The sequence below is a fragment of the Haematobia irritans genome, chromosome 1 (assembly GCF_050003625.1).
Source record: "Haematobia irritans isolate KBUSLIRL chromosome 1, ASM5000362v1, whole genome shotgun sequence".
Classification (NCBI taxonomy): Eukaryota; Metazoa; Arthropoda; class Insecta; order Diptera; family Muscidae; genus Haematobia; species Haematobia irritans.
Window position 1 is genome coordinate 252,326,807 of NC_134397.1, and position 17,453 is coordinate 252,344,259.

The 17,453-nt window shown below is 22.7% G+C and overlaps 1 protein-coding gene across 5 annotated transcripts in view; it reads left to right on the forward strand.

The window, feature by feature from the left end:
• mbc (dedicator of cytokinesis protein myoblast city) overlaps nt 1–17,453 on the forward strand; it is a 191,824-nt gene that overhangs the window by 110,007 nt on the left and 64,364 nt on the right. For all 5 annotated transcript variants that reach the window (XM_075289378.1, XM_075289369.1, XM_075289387.1 and 2 more), the window contains exons 3-11: nt 119–275; nt 4,377–4,646; nt 4,715–5,659; nt 5,732–5,878; nt 11,357–11,558; nt 11,631–11,919; nt 11,995–12,215; nt 15,427–15,556; nt 15,625–15,799. In XM_075289378.1, the coding sequence (XP_075145493.1) occupies nt 119–275; nt 4,377–4,646; nt 4,715–5,659; nt 5,732–5,878; nt 11,357–11,558; nt 11,631–11,919; nt 11,995–12,215; nt 15,427–15,556; nt 15,625–15,799 (2,536 nt within the window). The remainder of the gene's footprint in view (nt 1–118; nt 276–4,376; nt 4,647–4,714; nt 5,660–5,731; nt 5,879–11,356; nt 11,559–11,630; nt 11,920–11,994; nt 12,216–15,426; nt 15,557–15,624; nt 15,800–17,453) is intronic.

Here is a 17,453-nt window from a genome sequence, read left to right on the forward strand (position 1 = left end):
TTTCGCATAATTTCTTTTAATTGATATATTTAACATAGAATCTAATATATGTGACTTTTTTGTGGTTTCTATTATTTAATAAATTAAAATTAATTTTTTGTTGTTTTTATATTTGCAGAAATAAAGAAAAACGTGGCATATTTCCCAAGACCTATATTCATTTGGCTGAGTATAAAATTGTGAATGGGGAATATTGCATTCAGCGAACAGAAATTGTTGAGGAAATAACAAAAGTTCTATTGGAATGGGGCAGTATATTAAAACAATATTTTCTGGTAAGTACACTGATAGAAACAAGTTCATTATATGTAGATAGGATTTTTCATGAAAACTGATTTATACAAACACTTTCATAGATATGATGTAATTTTTCATAATTTTAATGAATTATTTTATTATGTTGCAAAAAGTTTCATTACATTGAGGAAAATTTTCATAAAATTTAATTTTGATGAATATTGAACCACCTTTTCCTTTTGCCGCCTTCTAATGCATTTTTATCATTGTGATCAAAGATCAGGATCTGAGTTAAAAAAAATGTTTAACAAAAGTTCATCCTAATAGATGATGGGATGCATGAAAGGATTTCAGATCTGCATCGGACAATACACACTGTCCTTCCAACATAAATGCAGATGGGTTAGAGGATTGCCAAACTTCTTTCCTAAGTCCATCAATCACGTCTCTTCTAGATGTGAGGAGGTTTTTATGAAACCATAATTTATTATCTATAAAATTTTTCTCAAAATTTTTTTATCTATAGAATTTTCTAAGTTTTTTTATCTATAAAAAATTTTATTAAAATTTGTTATCTATAGAAAATTTTTTCAAAATATTTTATCTATAGAAAATTTTGTCAAAATTTGTTATCTATAGGAAATTTTCTCAAAATTTTTTATCTATAGAAAATTTTGTTTACATTTTTTTACAGAAAATTTGGCCAACACTTTTTATTTATAGAAAATTTTCTCCAAGTTTTTTTTTGTAGAATATTTTCTCTAATTTTTTTTTTGTAGAAAATGTTCTCCAAATTTTTTATCTATAGAAAATGTTCTCAAAATTGTTTCTACATAGAAAAGGTTCTCAATTTTTTTTTTTACGTAGAAAATGTTCCCAAAATTTTTTATCTATAAAAATTTTTGTTAACATTTTTTATCTATCTAAAAAATCTTATTTATTGTTTTGATCTCAGCTTAAAAACCATTGCGTTGACTAAACTACAAGAGTAGCTTAACCAACAGAGGAAAAGAATGTTTGTCAAATTTATTTGGGCAAAGCCCTATAGACTGCAAGATGGTTAGGTTAGGTTAGGTTAGGTGGCAGCCCGATGTATCAGGCTCTACTTGCAGCAAAACTTGTTAAAATTTTTAATCTATAGAAAATTTTGTCATAAATGTTAACAAAATTTTCAATAGATAAAAAATGTTGAGAAGATTTTCTACAGAAAACAAATTTTGAAAAAATTTTCTACAGATAAGTTTTGAGAAAAATTTTTATTGATAAAAAAACTTTGAGAAACTTTTCTATAGATAGCAAATTTTGAGAAAAATTTGTATGTATAAACATTTTGTGACAAAATCTTCTATAGAAAAAATTTTAAGAAATTTTTCTACAAAAAAAATTTAAACAAAATTTTCTATATATAAAAATTTTGACAAAATTTTCTATAGATAAAATATTTTGAAAAAAAAAATTTATAGATAAAATATTTTAAAAAAATTGTTTATAGATAAAAAATTGTGAGAACATTTTCTATGTAGAAAAATTTTTTAGAAAATTTTGTACAAAAAAAGTTTGGAGAAAATTTTCTATAGATAAAAAATTTTGAGAAAATTTTCTATAGATAAAAATTTTTGAGAAAATTTTCTATAGATAAACATTTTTAACAAAATTTTCTGTAGATAAACATTTTGACAAATAACATTTGACAGATAAAAACTTTTGAGAACATTTTCTACAAAAAAATTTGGAGAAAATTTTCTACAAAACAAACTTTTGAGAACATTTTCAATAGATAAAAAATGTTGACCAAAAATTAAAAAAAATCTATAGATAAAAAATTTTGAAAAAATTTTCTATAGATAACAAATTTTATAAAATTTTCTATAGACACAAGATTTTGACGAAATTTTCTATATTTATATTTATATATAGAAAATATATATAGAAAATTTTATCAACATTTTTTATCTATAGAAAATTTTGTAAAAATTTTTTATCTATAGAAAATATTGCCAACATTTTTTATCTAGAGAAATGTCGTCAAATTTTTGTGTCTATAGAAAATTTTGTATCTATAAAAATGTTGGCAAAAATGTTTATCTATAGAAAATTTGCTCAACATTTTTTATCTATAGAATTATTTTTTAAAATTTTTTGTCTATAGAAAATTTTCTCAAAATTTTTTTATCTTTAAAAATTTTTTTCAACATTATATGTATAGAAAATTATATAAAAATTTTATATCTATAGAAAATTTTCTCCAAATATTTTTTGTAGACAATTTTCTCAAAATTGTTTATCTATAGAAAAGGTTTTTAAAATTTTGTCAAAATTGTTTTCTGTAGAAAATTTTCTAAAAATTTTTGTATAGAAAATTTTGTCAAAAAATGTTTATACATAGAAAATTTTCTCAAAATTTGTTATCTATAGAAAATTTTCTCAAAATTTTTTATCAATAAAAAATTTTCTCAAAATTTGTTTTCTATAGAAAATCTTCTCAAAATTTTTTATCTATTGAAAATTTTGTCAAAATTTGTTATCTTTAGAAAATTTTCTCCAAATTTGTTTCTATAGAAAATTTTGTCAATTTTTTTTCTATCGAACATTTTCTCAACATATTTTATTTATAGAAAGTTTTGTCAAAATTTTGTATCTGTAGAAAATTTTCTCAAAAATTGTTTATCTATAGAAAATTTTCTTAAAAATGTTTATCTATAGAAAATTTTTTATATGTAGAAAATTTTCTCAAAATTGTTTATCTATAGAAGATGTTCTCAAATTTTTTTATCTATAAAATATTTTCTCAAAATTTTTATCTTTAAAAAATTTTTTTTCATAGACAATTTTTTCAAAATTTTGTTCTATAGTAAATTTTATCAAACTTGTATCTGTATTTTCATTAATTGATTCAAATAGACTAAACGACTTTTGATATTGGTCAATTCAGGCCAATCGAATGTTTATAGGGACCAAAATCGACTCAACGAAATTTAATAATTTTTATATTGAATATTCATTAAAAAGGCTTGACAACAAATGTCGACTTATATCCAATAGTCGAAACGATTAGTCGAACTTATGCAACATGAAAAGTCTTTTAGACTATTTGACTCATTTCAAAAAAAAAAAAAAGAGTCCATTAGTCAATTTTGAATATTACAAAATATCGCCTGTTTTTTGTTAAAATAAAAGATCGATTAGTCAAAAAGTCGACTGTTTTATTTTTTTTTTATAATTTGAAAACGTCGATTTGCCATTAGTCGATTTTGACTTTTTCAAATTATTAAAAAAAAAATTAAAAATTATTTTTTTTTTGCTTTGAAAAAGTCTAATGGCGAAATTAATGTTTTAAATTAATGTTTTAGGGATTGTAAGAAAATTTGAAAATATCGATTTTTTGATTTTTTTTATAATTTTTTTTCTTCGATTTTCCAAACATTTATCGAATTCTTAAAATTTTGAAAAATTGGGAAAAAATTAATTTATGATTTATTTAAAAAAAATTTTTTTTCGATTTTCCAAACATTTATCGAATTCTTAAAATTTTGAAAAATTGGACTATTTTCTTTTTGAATGTCTTTTATGGAATGCTATTAAAATTCCATGACGGGAGCAATGGTTAGCATGCCCGCCTTGCATACACAAGGTCGTGGGTTCGATTCCTGCTACGACCGAACACCAAAAAGTTTTTCAGCGGTGGATTATCCCACCTCAGTAATGCTGGTGACATTTCTGAGGGTTTCAAAGCTTCTCTAAGTGGTTTCACTGGAATGTGGAACGCCGTTCGGACTCGGCTATAAAAAGGAGATCCCTTGTCATTGAGCTTAACATGGAATCGGGCAGCACTCAGTGATAAGAGAGAAGTTCACCACTGTGGTATCACAATGGACTGAATAGTCTAAGTGAGCCTGATACATCGGGCTGCCATATAACCTAACCTAACCTAACATTCCATGACAAGAAACAAGTCGATTCATTCATTCATGGTTTCTAACAGAAATAGAAACTGATCTTTATTCATTTGCAATTGCTTATACGATGCCCGTTCATTTGAGAATGTTAAAATGCAAAAACTAAAATAATCCGACTACTAATACTAATTGGTGACCATGCTCTAATTATTTTCTTTTTCTTTTTTTGTTATTTCGGCATAGATCAATCATCCCGACTTCCATACCATACGCTCCAAAATGAATAGCTTAAATAACAATCGGGCCCTTTTAATATCCGGTAATCTGCCATTGGATGAAATTCGCACAATCAAATTAGCTGCCACCACACAAATTGACACCGGCAATAATCTCCTGGGTTTGGACATGGTGGTACGTGACGAAAGTGGTGATATCTTGGATACGAATAGTATTTGTACAACTGAGTTGTATGAAAATCATATGAATGCTGTGAATCGTATCATTAAAGCCAATGTAAGTATGATGGGTGGGTGAAAATTTAAATTAAATTTCGGTTTAATTATTACGATGTCTTTTTACAGCGTCCCCAGACCATACATCATGGCCCTAAACCCTATAAGAATTTCTCCCACAATATTCTGTTACATGTGAATGCCTTTGTGTGTAAATTCCAAGAGGACTCCGATTTAATATTCACCCTCTTCGATGGTGAATCCCACCGACCGATTAGTGAAAACTATGTGGTGAAATGGTCTCGTACAGGCATTGCCCGTGATATTGATCAATTCGATAATAATCGAGTTCTCTTCACTGATCTCAGTAAGAATGATGTCAGTATATCGAAAATGTATTTGATTTGTTATGTGGTTCGTATTGGTAGCATGGAAATGAAAGAGAATGATTGCAAGAGGACAAGTATAACGAATACCATGCTAACGGCGGCAAGTAAAAAGAACTCGCAGCTCTCAATAAGTTCGAGTGGTTCTTTCAGTGGATCGGAGTATATAATGCGTCGGCCGTTTGGTGTGGCCTATAAGGATCTAACACCCATAATTAATAAACCTGATGATTTTAAGGGCAATTTGGATATGCCCTTTATTTTATGTGAAAAGGATAATATGGATACCACCCTAAGGAAATTGATAGCCAATAAAGATATTGGAAAAATTGATTCACGTATGTGTGTCACTGTTGAAGTATTACAGGGTGACATCAAACAAATCAAAGAGGAATTTCCACGTTTGTTACATACCAATGTTCCCATTGCTCGTAAAATGGGCTTCCCCGAAGTTATACTGCCGGGAGATGTTCGTAATGACTTGTATTTGACTTTATGTTCGGGAGAATTTGCCCGTATAGCCAAGACCTCGGAGAAAAATGTCGAGGTAACTGTAAGTGTTTGCAATGAACATGGCCATACGGTGGCTGGTGTAATGAGTATAGGAGCCGGTTTGGCTCCCATTGATGAATATAAATCGGTGGTCTATTATCATGATGATAAACCCAAATGGTTGGAAACTTTTAAGGTAAGCTAAGATCATATTTAAAAAATATTCTAGAGTATGCTAATATCCTTTTTTATCCTTGTCTCTCTTTAGATTCATGTGCCCATAGATGATTTCAAACAATGCCATTTGAAATTTGTTTTCAAACATCGCAGTTCCAATGAACAAAAGGATAAATCGGAGAAACCTTTTGGTTTGGCTTACATTAAATTAATGCAAGATAATGGAACTACAATAACGGTAAGTTTAAAATTGATTCTAAAAAATATTTTTTCGTAGTCCAATGTTAGCTAAAAAGGCTCTTAGATGCTCTTCATGTCGTATTGCACTAATTGTCCTTAGACATTACGATGCGTCCCAGCAACAAATTTGGAAGTTCTTCTAAAGGTACAACTTTAAAAGCACTTCCCAAAATGTCCTCCCAAAGAAGTTTTTTATTTTAACTGCTTAGGAAGTTCATTAAGTCAATTTTTATTATAACTCGCCTTTTTATATTTTTAATGAGAAATTTAATTTTTTTTTGTTTTAAATAGATTAAAATTACATTAAGAATGGCTAAAATGGTACAAATTATTTAAATTTTGCCGAAAAAAAATGCTAAATCCATTCTAGAAAAATTGCGAATTTTTGAAAATATTTGATGTCACACGTTCCAGACAAGCGTTACAATGCAATAAAATCATAAAAAAGAATTTTAAATTATTTATTTGTCAAAATATAACAAAATTTATTAATTTACATCTAAATCACATCAAACCTTAATATGTGATGCAAATGCAGTGCAACGGCTGTTGAAATGGCGAGCCTATGCTAAATTCATCGCTTCTGCGTCAATTTTGCACCGCTTCCGGATCCAAAAAGAACATTTTAACTACTTTTTGGGCGACGTTTCTTTTATTGGGGTGTCATTGGACTGTGAGAAGAGATACACAAAAATTGACAAAATGTTCTATAAAAACAAAATTTTGACAAAATTTTCTATAAAAATAAAATTTTGGCAAACATTTTCTATAGAAATAAAATTTTGAACACATTTTCTATTTCAATAAAATTTTGAAAAAAAAATCCTATAAAAATAAAATTTTGACAAAATTTTCTGCAGAAATAAATTATTGACAAAATTTTCTCTAGAAATAAAATTATGTTATTATTATTTATTTTAAAGTATAAATAAAAGAAATAAAATTTTGACGAAATATTCTATAGAACTAAAATTTTTACAAATTTTTTTTTATAGAAATAAAATTTTGACAGAAATTTCTATAGAAATAGAAATTTGAGAAAATTTTCTAAAGAAAACAAATTCTGACAAAATTTTCTATAGAAATAAATTATTGACAAAATTTTCTATAGAAATAAAATTTTGGCATATTTTTCTATAGAAAAAAAATTTGACAAAATTTTCTATAGAAATACAATTTTGACAATATTTTCTATAGAAATAAAATTTTGACAAAAATTTCTATAGAAATAAAATGTTGACAAAATTTTCTACAAAAATAAAATTTTGACAAAATTTTCTACAAAAATAAAATTTTGACAAAATTTTCTATAGAAATAACTAATTGACAAAATTTTGTATACAAATAAAATTTTGACAAAATTATCTATAGAAATAAATTTCTAACAAAATTTTGTATAGAAATAAATTATTGACAAAATTTTCTATAGAAATGAAATTTTGGCAAAATTTTCTATAGAATAAAATTTTGACAATATTTTCTATAGAAATAAAATATTGTCAAATTTTTCTACAGAAATAAAAATTTGGCAAAATTTTCTATAGAAATAAGTTTCTAACAAAATTTTCTATAGAAATAAATTATTGACAAAATTTTCTATAGAAATAAAATTTTGACAAAATTTTCTATAGAAATAAAATTTTGACAAAATTTTCTATAGAAATAAATTATTGACAAAATTTTCAATAGAAATAAAATGTTGACAAAATTTGCTATAAAAATAAAATGTTGACAAAATTTCCTATAGACATACAATTTGTGATAAAAATTGACTACTATAGCAATAAAATTTTGACAAAAATTTCTAGAGAACTAGAATTTTGACAAAATTTTCTATAGACATAAAATTTTGATAAAAATTGACTGTGGCAATAAAATTTTGGCAAATTTTGACAAAATTTTTTATATAAATAAAATTTTGACAAAATTTTGTAGAGAAATATAATTTTGACAAAATTTCCTATAGACATACAATTTTGATAAAAATTGACTACTATAGCAATAAAATTTTGACAAAAATTTCTACAGAACTAGAATTTTGACAAACTTTTCTATAGACATAAAATTATGATAAAAATTGACTGTAGCAATAAAATTTTGGCAAAAATCTCCATAGAAATAACATTTTGAACAACATTTTCTATTGAAATAAAATTTTGACACAATTTTTCATAGAAATAAAACTTTGACACAATTTTCCATAGGAATAAAATTTTGACAAATTTTGGTATAGAAATAAAATTTTGATAAAAATTTCTATAGAAAAAAATGTTAACAAAATTTTCAATAGAAATAAAAATCTGACAAAATTTTCTGTAGAAATAACATTTTGACAAATTTTTGTATAGAAATAAAACTTTGAAAAAATTTTCTCTTGAAATAAAATTTTGACAAAAATTTCCATAGAAATAAAAATGTTGAAAAAATTTTCTATAGAAATAAATTTTTGAAAAAAATTTCTACAGAAATAAAATGCTGACAAAATTTTCTATGATAAAAATTGACCATTTGACAAAAATTTCCATAGAAATAAAATTTTGACAAAATTTTCTATAGAAATAAATTTCTGACAAAATTTTCTAAAGAAATACAATTTTGACAAAAATTTCTATACAAATAAAATATTGACAAATTTTTCTATAGAAATAAATTTCTGACAAAATTTTCTATAGAAATAAATTTCTGACAAAATTTTCTATAGAAATAAATTATTGACAAAGTTTTCTACAGAAATAAAATTTTGGCAAAATTTTCTATAGAATAAAATTTTGACAAAATTTTCTATAGAAATAAAAATTTGACAAAATTTTCTATAGAAATAAAATTTTGACAAAATTTTCTATAGAAATTAAATTTTGACAAAATTTTCTATAGAAATAAAATTTAGACAAAATTTCCTATTGAAATAAAATTTGGACAAAATTTTCTAGAGAAATAAAATGTTGCCAAATTTTGCTATAAAAATAAAATTTTGACAAAATTTTCTAAAGAAATAAAATTTTCTATAGAAATAAATTATTGACAAAATTTTCTATAGAAATACAATTTTGGCAAAATTTTCTATAGAAATAAAATTTTGACAAAATTTTCTATAGAAATAAAATTTTGACAAAATTTTCTATAGAAATAAAATTTTCACAACATTTTCTATAGACATAAAATTTTGACAAAATTTTGTATAGAAAAACAATTTCTGAAACAATTTTCTATAGAAATAAATTATTGACAAAATTTTCTATATAAATAAAATTTTGGCAAATTTTTCTATAGAATAAAATTTTGACAAAATTTTCTATAGAAATAAAATTTTGACAAAAATTTCTATAGAAATAAAATGTTGACAAAATATTCTACAAAAATAAAATGTTGACAAAATTTTCTATAGAAATAAATTTCTGACAAAATTTTCTATAGAAATAAATTTCTGACAAAATTTTCTATAGAAATAAATTATTGATAAATTTTTTTGTAGAAATAAAATTTTGGCAAAATTTTCTATAGAAATAAAATTTTGACAAAATTTTCTATAGAAATAAATTATTCACAAAATTTTCTATAGAAGTAAAATGTTGACAAAATTTGCTATAAAAATAAAATTTTGACAAAATTTTCTATAGAAATAAAATTTTCACAAAATTTTCTATAGAAATAAATTATTAACAAAATTTTCTATAGAAATAAAATTTTGGCAAAATTTTCTATAGAAATAAAATTTTGACAAAATTTTCTAGAGAAATAAAATTTTGACACAACTTTATATACAAATAAAATTTTGACAAAATTTTCTATAGAAATAAAATGTTGACAAAAATTTATATAAAAATAAATTTTTGACAAAATTTTCTATAGAAATAAAATTTTGACAAAAGTCCGCTATAGAAATAAAATTTTGACAAAAATTTCTATAGAAATAAAATTTTGACAAAATTTTCTATAGAAATAAAATTTTGTTATAATTGTCTATAGAAATTAAATTTTGACAAAATTTTCTATAGAAATAAAATTTTCTATAGAAATAAAATTTTCTATAGAAATAAAATTTTGACAAAAGTCCGCTATAGAAATAAAATTTTGTCATAATTTTCTATAGAAATAAAATTTTGACAAAAGTCCGCTATAGAAATAAAATTTTGACAAAAATTTCTATAGAAATAAAATTTTGACAAAATTTTCTATAGAAATAAAATTTTGTCATAATTGTCTATAGAAATAAAATTTTGACAAAATTTTCTATAAAAATAAAATGTTGACAAAATTTTCTATAGAAATAAAATTTTCTATAGAAATAAAATTTTGACAAAAGTCCGCTATAGAAATAAAATTTTGTCATAATTTTCTATAGAAATAAAATTTTCTATAGAAATAAATTATTAACAAAATTTTCTATAGAAATAAAATTTTGGCAAAATTTTCTATAGAAACAAAATTTTGACAAAATTTTCTAGAGAAATAAAATTTTGACACAACTTTATATACAAATAAAATTTTGACAAAATCTTCTATAGAAATAAAATGTTGACAAAAATTTATATAAAAACAAATTTTTGACAAAATTTTCTATAGAAATAAAATTTTGACAAAAGTCCGCTATAGAAATAAAATTTTGACAAAAATTTCTATAGAAATAAAATTTTGACAAAAATTTCTATAGAAATAAAATTTTGAAAAAATTTTCTTCAGAAATAAAATTTTGATAAAAATTTCTATAGAAATAAAATTTTGAAAAAGTTTTGTATAAAAATAAAATTTTGACAAACTTTTGTATAAAAATAAAATTTTGACAAAATTTTCTATAGAAATAAAATTTTAACAAAATTTTCTATAGAAATAAAATTTTGTCATAATTGTCTATAGAAATAAAATTTTGACAAAATTTTCTATAGAAATAAAGTTTTGACAAAATTTTCTATAGAAATAAAATTTTCTATAGAAATAAAATTTTGACAAAAGTCCGCTATAAAAATAAAATTTTGACAAAAATTTCTATAGAAATAAATTTTTGAAAAAAAAATTTTCTTCAGAAATAAAATTTTGACAAACTTTTGTATAAAAATAAAATTTTGACAATATTTTCTATAGAAATAAAATTTTAACAAAATTTTCTATAGAAATAAAATTTTGTCGTAATTGTCTATAGAAATAAAATTTTCTGTAGAAATAAAATTTTGACAAAATTTTCTATAGAAATAAAATTTTGTCATAATTTTCTATAGAAATAAAATTTTGACAAAATTTTCTATAGAAATAAAATTTGACAAAATTTTCTATAGAAATAAAATTTTGACAAAATTTTCTATAGAAATAACATTTTGACAAAATTTTCCATAGAAAATTTTCGTCTACACAATAGTAGTGTATTATGTCTAAATCCCGATCAACTTCATCTGTGGTCAATCTATCTCTTTCTCTCAATCTACATCTCTTCATAAACACCCTCATATGGAACTTTAACTATATCTATATTTGTTTTTTACAGCAAGGACAACATACCTTGGCCGTTTATAAAATTGATCATAAAAAATTGGATAAAACAAATTCAAGTAATACCTATCTGGAATTGCCATCTACCGTCAATGAACTGCAAGGTACAAAACCATCAACGGCTGGTCTAACTCTATTACCAAAAGATCAATTGGTTATAGGAGTAAATCTATGTAGTACAAAACTAACACAAAGTGGTAAGTAGAAAAACAAAAACATTTTGAATTAATTTAGATTTTATAAAAATTGAAAAATTCTTGCACTTGCAGTAAGCCTATTGGGTCTTTTAAATTGGTCAGCCCATCGTGAAACTTTGGAGGACTCATTAAATGCTTTATCCAATGTACCTGGTGAAGAGGTTGTGAAATTCCTACAGGACATCTTAGATGCTCTATTCAATATTTTAGTGGAAAATGATAATCCCGAGAAATATGATCAATTGGTATTCATGAGTATTATCCATCTAATTGAGACGGTATCGGATTTGAAATATCAGCATTTCCTAACGGTATTGGATGTTTATATTAATGAAAGTTTTTCAGCAACTTTGGCATATGCGTAAGTATTTCGTGTGTGTTTTTCTTTTGTGAGATTTTGGAATTTTTATGCAACTTTATGTTTTATTTATTTAAGGAAACTTATCGATGTCCTACAACGTAATGTCCAAGAGGCCATTGAACCCAAAGAAAAGTCAGCAGATGGTATTGAAATCGATGAACGCATAGAGGTCAAACGTTTATATAAAACCACCAGATATTTGCACTATGTTATGAAATTCATTATCAGGTCACGCATTTTATTCTCAGCCATAAATGGAAATTCCGATTATGATGATTTTGCCAATAAATTACATGGTGAGTTTTGCAGATACACAATTAAATTAAAATAAAACACAAAGGAATATTAGTATACCCGAATTTATATATATAAATAACATTTTGGAAAATTTTTCTATAGAAATAAATTTTGACAAAATTTTCTATAAAAATAAAATTTTGACAAAATTTTCTATAGAAATAAAATTTTGACAAAATTTTCTATAGAAATAAAACGTTTATAAAATTGTCTATAGAAATAAGATATTGATAAAATTTTCTATAGAAAAAAAAAATGTTGATAAAATTTTCTATATAAATAAAATTTTGACAAAATTTCTATAAAAATAAAATGTTGACAAAATTTTTGATAGAAATAAAATTTTGACGAAATTCTCTATAGAAATAAAATTTTGACAATATTTTCTATAGAAATAAAATTTTTTACAAAATTTTCCATAGACATAAAATGTTGACAAAATTTTCCATAGAAATAAAATTTTGACAAAATTTTCCATAGAAATAAAATTTTGACAAAATTTTCTATAAAAATAAAATGTTGACAAAATCTTCTATAAGAATAAATTGTTGACAAAATTTTCTATAGAAATAAAATTGTGACAAAATTTTCTATAAAAATAAAATTGTGACAAAATTTTCTATAGAACTAAAATTTTGATAAAATTTTCTATAGAATCTATAGAAATAAAATTTTGACAAAATTTTCTATAGAAATAAAATTTTGACAAACATTTTCTATAGAAATAAAATTTTGACAAAATTTTTTATAGAAAAAAAATTTTGACAAAGTTTTCTATAGAAATCTATTGTTAAGATTTTATTCTTTTATTTATTTATTTCTTCTATAGAAATAAAATTTTGACAAAATTTTCTATAGAAATAAAATTTTGACAACATTTTCTATAGAAATAAAATTTTAATAAAATTTTCTACAGAAATAAAAATTTTCTATAGAAATAAAATTTTGACAAAATTTTCCATAGAAATAAAATTTTGAAAAAATTTTCCATAAAAATAAAATTTTGACAAAATTTTCTATAGAAATAAATGTTGACAAAATCTTCTATAAAAATAAAATGTTGACAAAATTTTCTATAGTAAAATTGTGACAAAATTTTCTATAAAAATAAAATTTTGACAAAATTTTCTATAGAAATAAAATTGTGACAAAATTTTCTATAGAACTAAAGTTTTGATAAAATTTTCTATAGAATCTATAGAAATAAAATTTTGACAAAATTTTCTATAGAAATAAAATTTTGACAAAGATTTTCTATAGAAATAAAATTTTGACAAAATTTTTTATAGAAAAAAAATTTTGACAAAGTTTTCTATAGAAATCTATTGTTAAGATTTTATTCTTTTATTTATTTATTTCTTCTATAGAAATAAAATTTTGACAAAATTTTCTATAGAAATAAAATTTTGACAACATTTTCTATAGAAATAAAATTTTAACAAAATTTTCTACAGAAATAAAATTTTGACAAAATTTTCTACAGAAATAAAATTTTGACAAAATTTTCCATAGAAATAAAATTTTGAAAAAATTTTCCATAGAAATAAAATTTTGACAAAATTTTCCATAAAAATAAAATTTTGACAAAATTTTCTATAGAAATAAATGTTGACAAAATCTTCTATAAAAATAAAATGTTGACAAAATTTTCTATAGTAAAATTGTGACAAAATTTTCTATAAAAATAAAATTTTGACAAAATTTTTTATAGAAATAAAATTGTGACAAAATTTTCTATAGAACTAAAGTTTTGATAACATTTTCTATAGAATCTATAGAAATAAAATTTTGACAAAATTTTCTATAGAAATAAAATTTTGACAAAATTTTTTATAGAAATAAAATTGTGACAAAATTTTCTATAGAACTAAAGTTTTGATAACATTTTCTATAGAATCTATAGAAATAAAATTTTGACAAAATTTTCTATAGAAATAAAATTTTGACAAAGATTTTCTATAGAAATAAATTTTTGACAAAATTTTCAATAAAAATAAAATGCTGGCAAAATTTTCCATAGAAATAAAATTTTGACAAAATTTTCCATAAAAATAAAATTTTGACAAAATTTTCTATAAAAATAAAATGTTGACAAAATCTTCTATAAAAATAAAATGTTGATAAAATTTTCTATAGAAATACAATTGTGACAGAATTTTCTATAAAAATAAAATTGTGACATAATTTTCTATAAAAATAAAATTTTGACAAAATTTTCTGTAGAAATAAAATTTTGACAAAAATTTTCTATAGAAATAAAATTTTGACAAAATTTTCTATAGAACTAAAATTTTGATAAAATTTTTATAGAAATATAATTTTGACAAAATTTTCTATAGAATCTATAGAAATAAAATTTTGACAAAAATTTTCTATAGAATAAAATTTTGACAAAATTTTCCATAGAAATAAAATTTTGACAAAATTTTCCATAGAAATAAAATTTTGACAAAATTTTCCATAGAAATAAAGTTTTGACAAAATTTTCCATAAAAATAAAATTTTGACAAAATTTTCTATAAAAATAAAATGTTGACAAAATCTTCCATAAAAATAAAATGTTGACAAAATTTTCTATAGAAATAAAATTTTGACAAAATTTTCTATAAAAATAAAATTTTGACAAAATTTTCTATAGAAATAAAATTTTGACAAAATTTTCTATAGAACTAAAATTTTGATAAAATTTTCTATAGAATTAAAATTTTGATAAAAATTTTTATAGAAATATAATTTTGACAAAATTTTCTATAGAATCTATAGAAATAAAATTTTGACAAAAATTTTCTATAAAATAAAATTTTGACAAAATTTTCTATAGAAATAATATTTTGACAAAATTTTCTATAAAAATAAAATTTTGACAAAATTTTCTATAGAAATAAAATTTTGACAAAATTTTCTATAGAACTAAAATTTTGATAAAATTTTCTATAGAATTAAAATTTTGACAAACATTTTCTATGGAAATAAAATTTTGACAAACATTTTCTATAGAAATAAAATTTTGACAAAATTTTCTATAGAAATAAAATTTTGACAAAATTTTCTATAGACATAAAATTTTGACAAAATTTTGTGTAGAAATAAAATTTTTATAAAGTTTTCTATAGAAATCTATTGTTAAGACTTTATAGTTTTATTTATTTATTCATTCCTTCATAGCATGTAATTTATTTGATATTTAACGAATTGTTTTATTTTTATTAGAACTTTTGGAAATGTTTATTAAGATGATTGCCTGTCCCACTGATCTTTTAAAATCCGAAGGAGCTTTACTCAAAAATTTACATATAATAGCTACGGATTTAATGCAAGTTTTTGATCCAGTCCGATTAAGGTAAGCATTTGCATTAACACTAAATATTAATAATTAATTATTTAAATATATTTTTCTTGAATTTATAGCATTGTTATTGTAAATATTTTGAAACAATTTCCACCACGTCGTTTAACGCAATCTAAAATGGGTTGCATTAAGGATTTTGTTGATTCAAAATTATTTCATTTGCCTGAATGTCGTGCCATACTTTTGCCGGTCTTCTGTAATCACATAAAAGATCGTTTGGAAAGTAAAGAGGAGGTATGTATAAATGACTTTATAGCATATACATATTTTTTTTTCTTTTCTTTGTTTTTATCCATGTTTTCGTTTGTTTTTTTTTTTGCTATCTTAATTCATAATAATCTATGTTTCTTTGCTAATGCATTTGCCCATATTAAACATTGTTTGTTCGCTTATATTTACCAACACCATATAGCATATGCATGTATAACATGTTTTAAAAATATTATCGATGTTATAGTCGTCACCTTCAAACGGTAGTATAAAAAATGAAAAAAAAAATACAGAAGAAATTAAATAAATAATTTTCAAGATGTCAGTATTCGAGGCTGAAGCCGTCAAATATTTTCATAAAAAAGCATTAGATAGGATTAACTGATTTGCCTTAACATTTTTGATTAGCAATGTTGCTTACAAAATTGATTAGTGATTAGCATACTACAGTTTGAAGGTAATGAATTGCTATGTCTTGAAATACTAAAAAAAAAAACAAAATAATTAATACGTCCCTCTCATTATACAGTGTCAGAAAACATTTTGTGATGGATTTATAACATTTGCAAATAATTACAATTTCCAAAAACACCCAATACTTAGTTCCATATATAAAAAACTTATTTCATTTACATTAAATCACTCAATGACCTTTTCTACTAGGGATTATAATTAGAATCAAACAGTCGTCGTTCGACTTCGTATTTTGGATAATTTGACTTTTTCATTTTTTTTTACTTTTCTAAAATTTAGAAAATTCCACTATTTTAAAATTTAGTAAAAAAAAAACATTAAATCACTCAATGACCTTTTCTACTAGGCATTATAATTAGAATCAAACAATCGTCGTTCGACTTCGTATTTTGGATAATTTGAATTTTTCATTTATTTTTTTCTTTTTAAAAATTTAGAAAAATCCACTATTTTAAAATTTAGTAAAACAAACGGCCTATTGACTTTTTTCAAATTTGTCCTTTGGACTTGCAGACTTTTTAAAAGTGCTGAGCTGCGCCTAAAACGAAAAGTTTCCTTTTCCCGTCTAAAATAATTTTCAAAAGGAATAAAAAAATCGACTTAGCGATTTGTACCTAAATATTGATTTTCGATTTATTAGCCCTATTTTCTACTGTTTTTTTTTTTTTCACAGTATATATGGAAAATATTAAAATCTATATAAATTTAGAAAATTGTCAACTACATTTTAAGCATCAATAGCTCCAGGAAGGTAACCAATGCTCTGCTTCCCTATCTCATATGGAAGCTTCCTTTCGTCTTTCTAAGGAAAGAAATTTGAGTTTGGTTCTTATATTGTGAAAGGCTAGTCACTTCATATTTTGCTTTTAAATATTAATCGAAAGTATGCAATAATAAAGTAAAGTACGGCAGTAAACTGCCGTAAGTTCGGCCAGGCCGAATCTTATGTACCCTCCACCATGGATTGCGTAGAAACTTCTACTAAAGACGGTTATCCACAATTGAATTACTTGGGTTGCGCCCGATGGCAAGGCATCTTAAAACTTCTTAACATCATCTTCGGAATTGTTAGTCCCTGTGGCATATATATTAGACACAAGAAAGGTCAATTAAATACATATATATTCAGTTCTTGACCGGTGTATATAGGGAAGAAATAATTACGAACCCATATGAACTTTTGTGGGGTAATTATAGAGCCAGA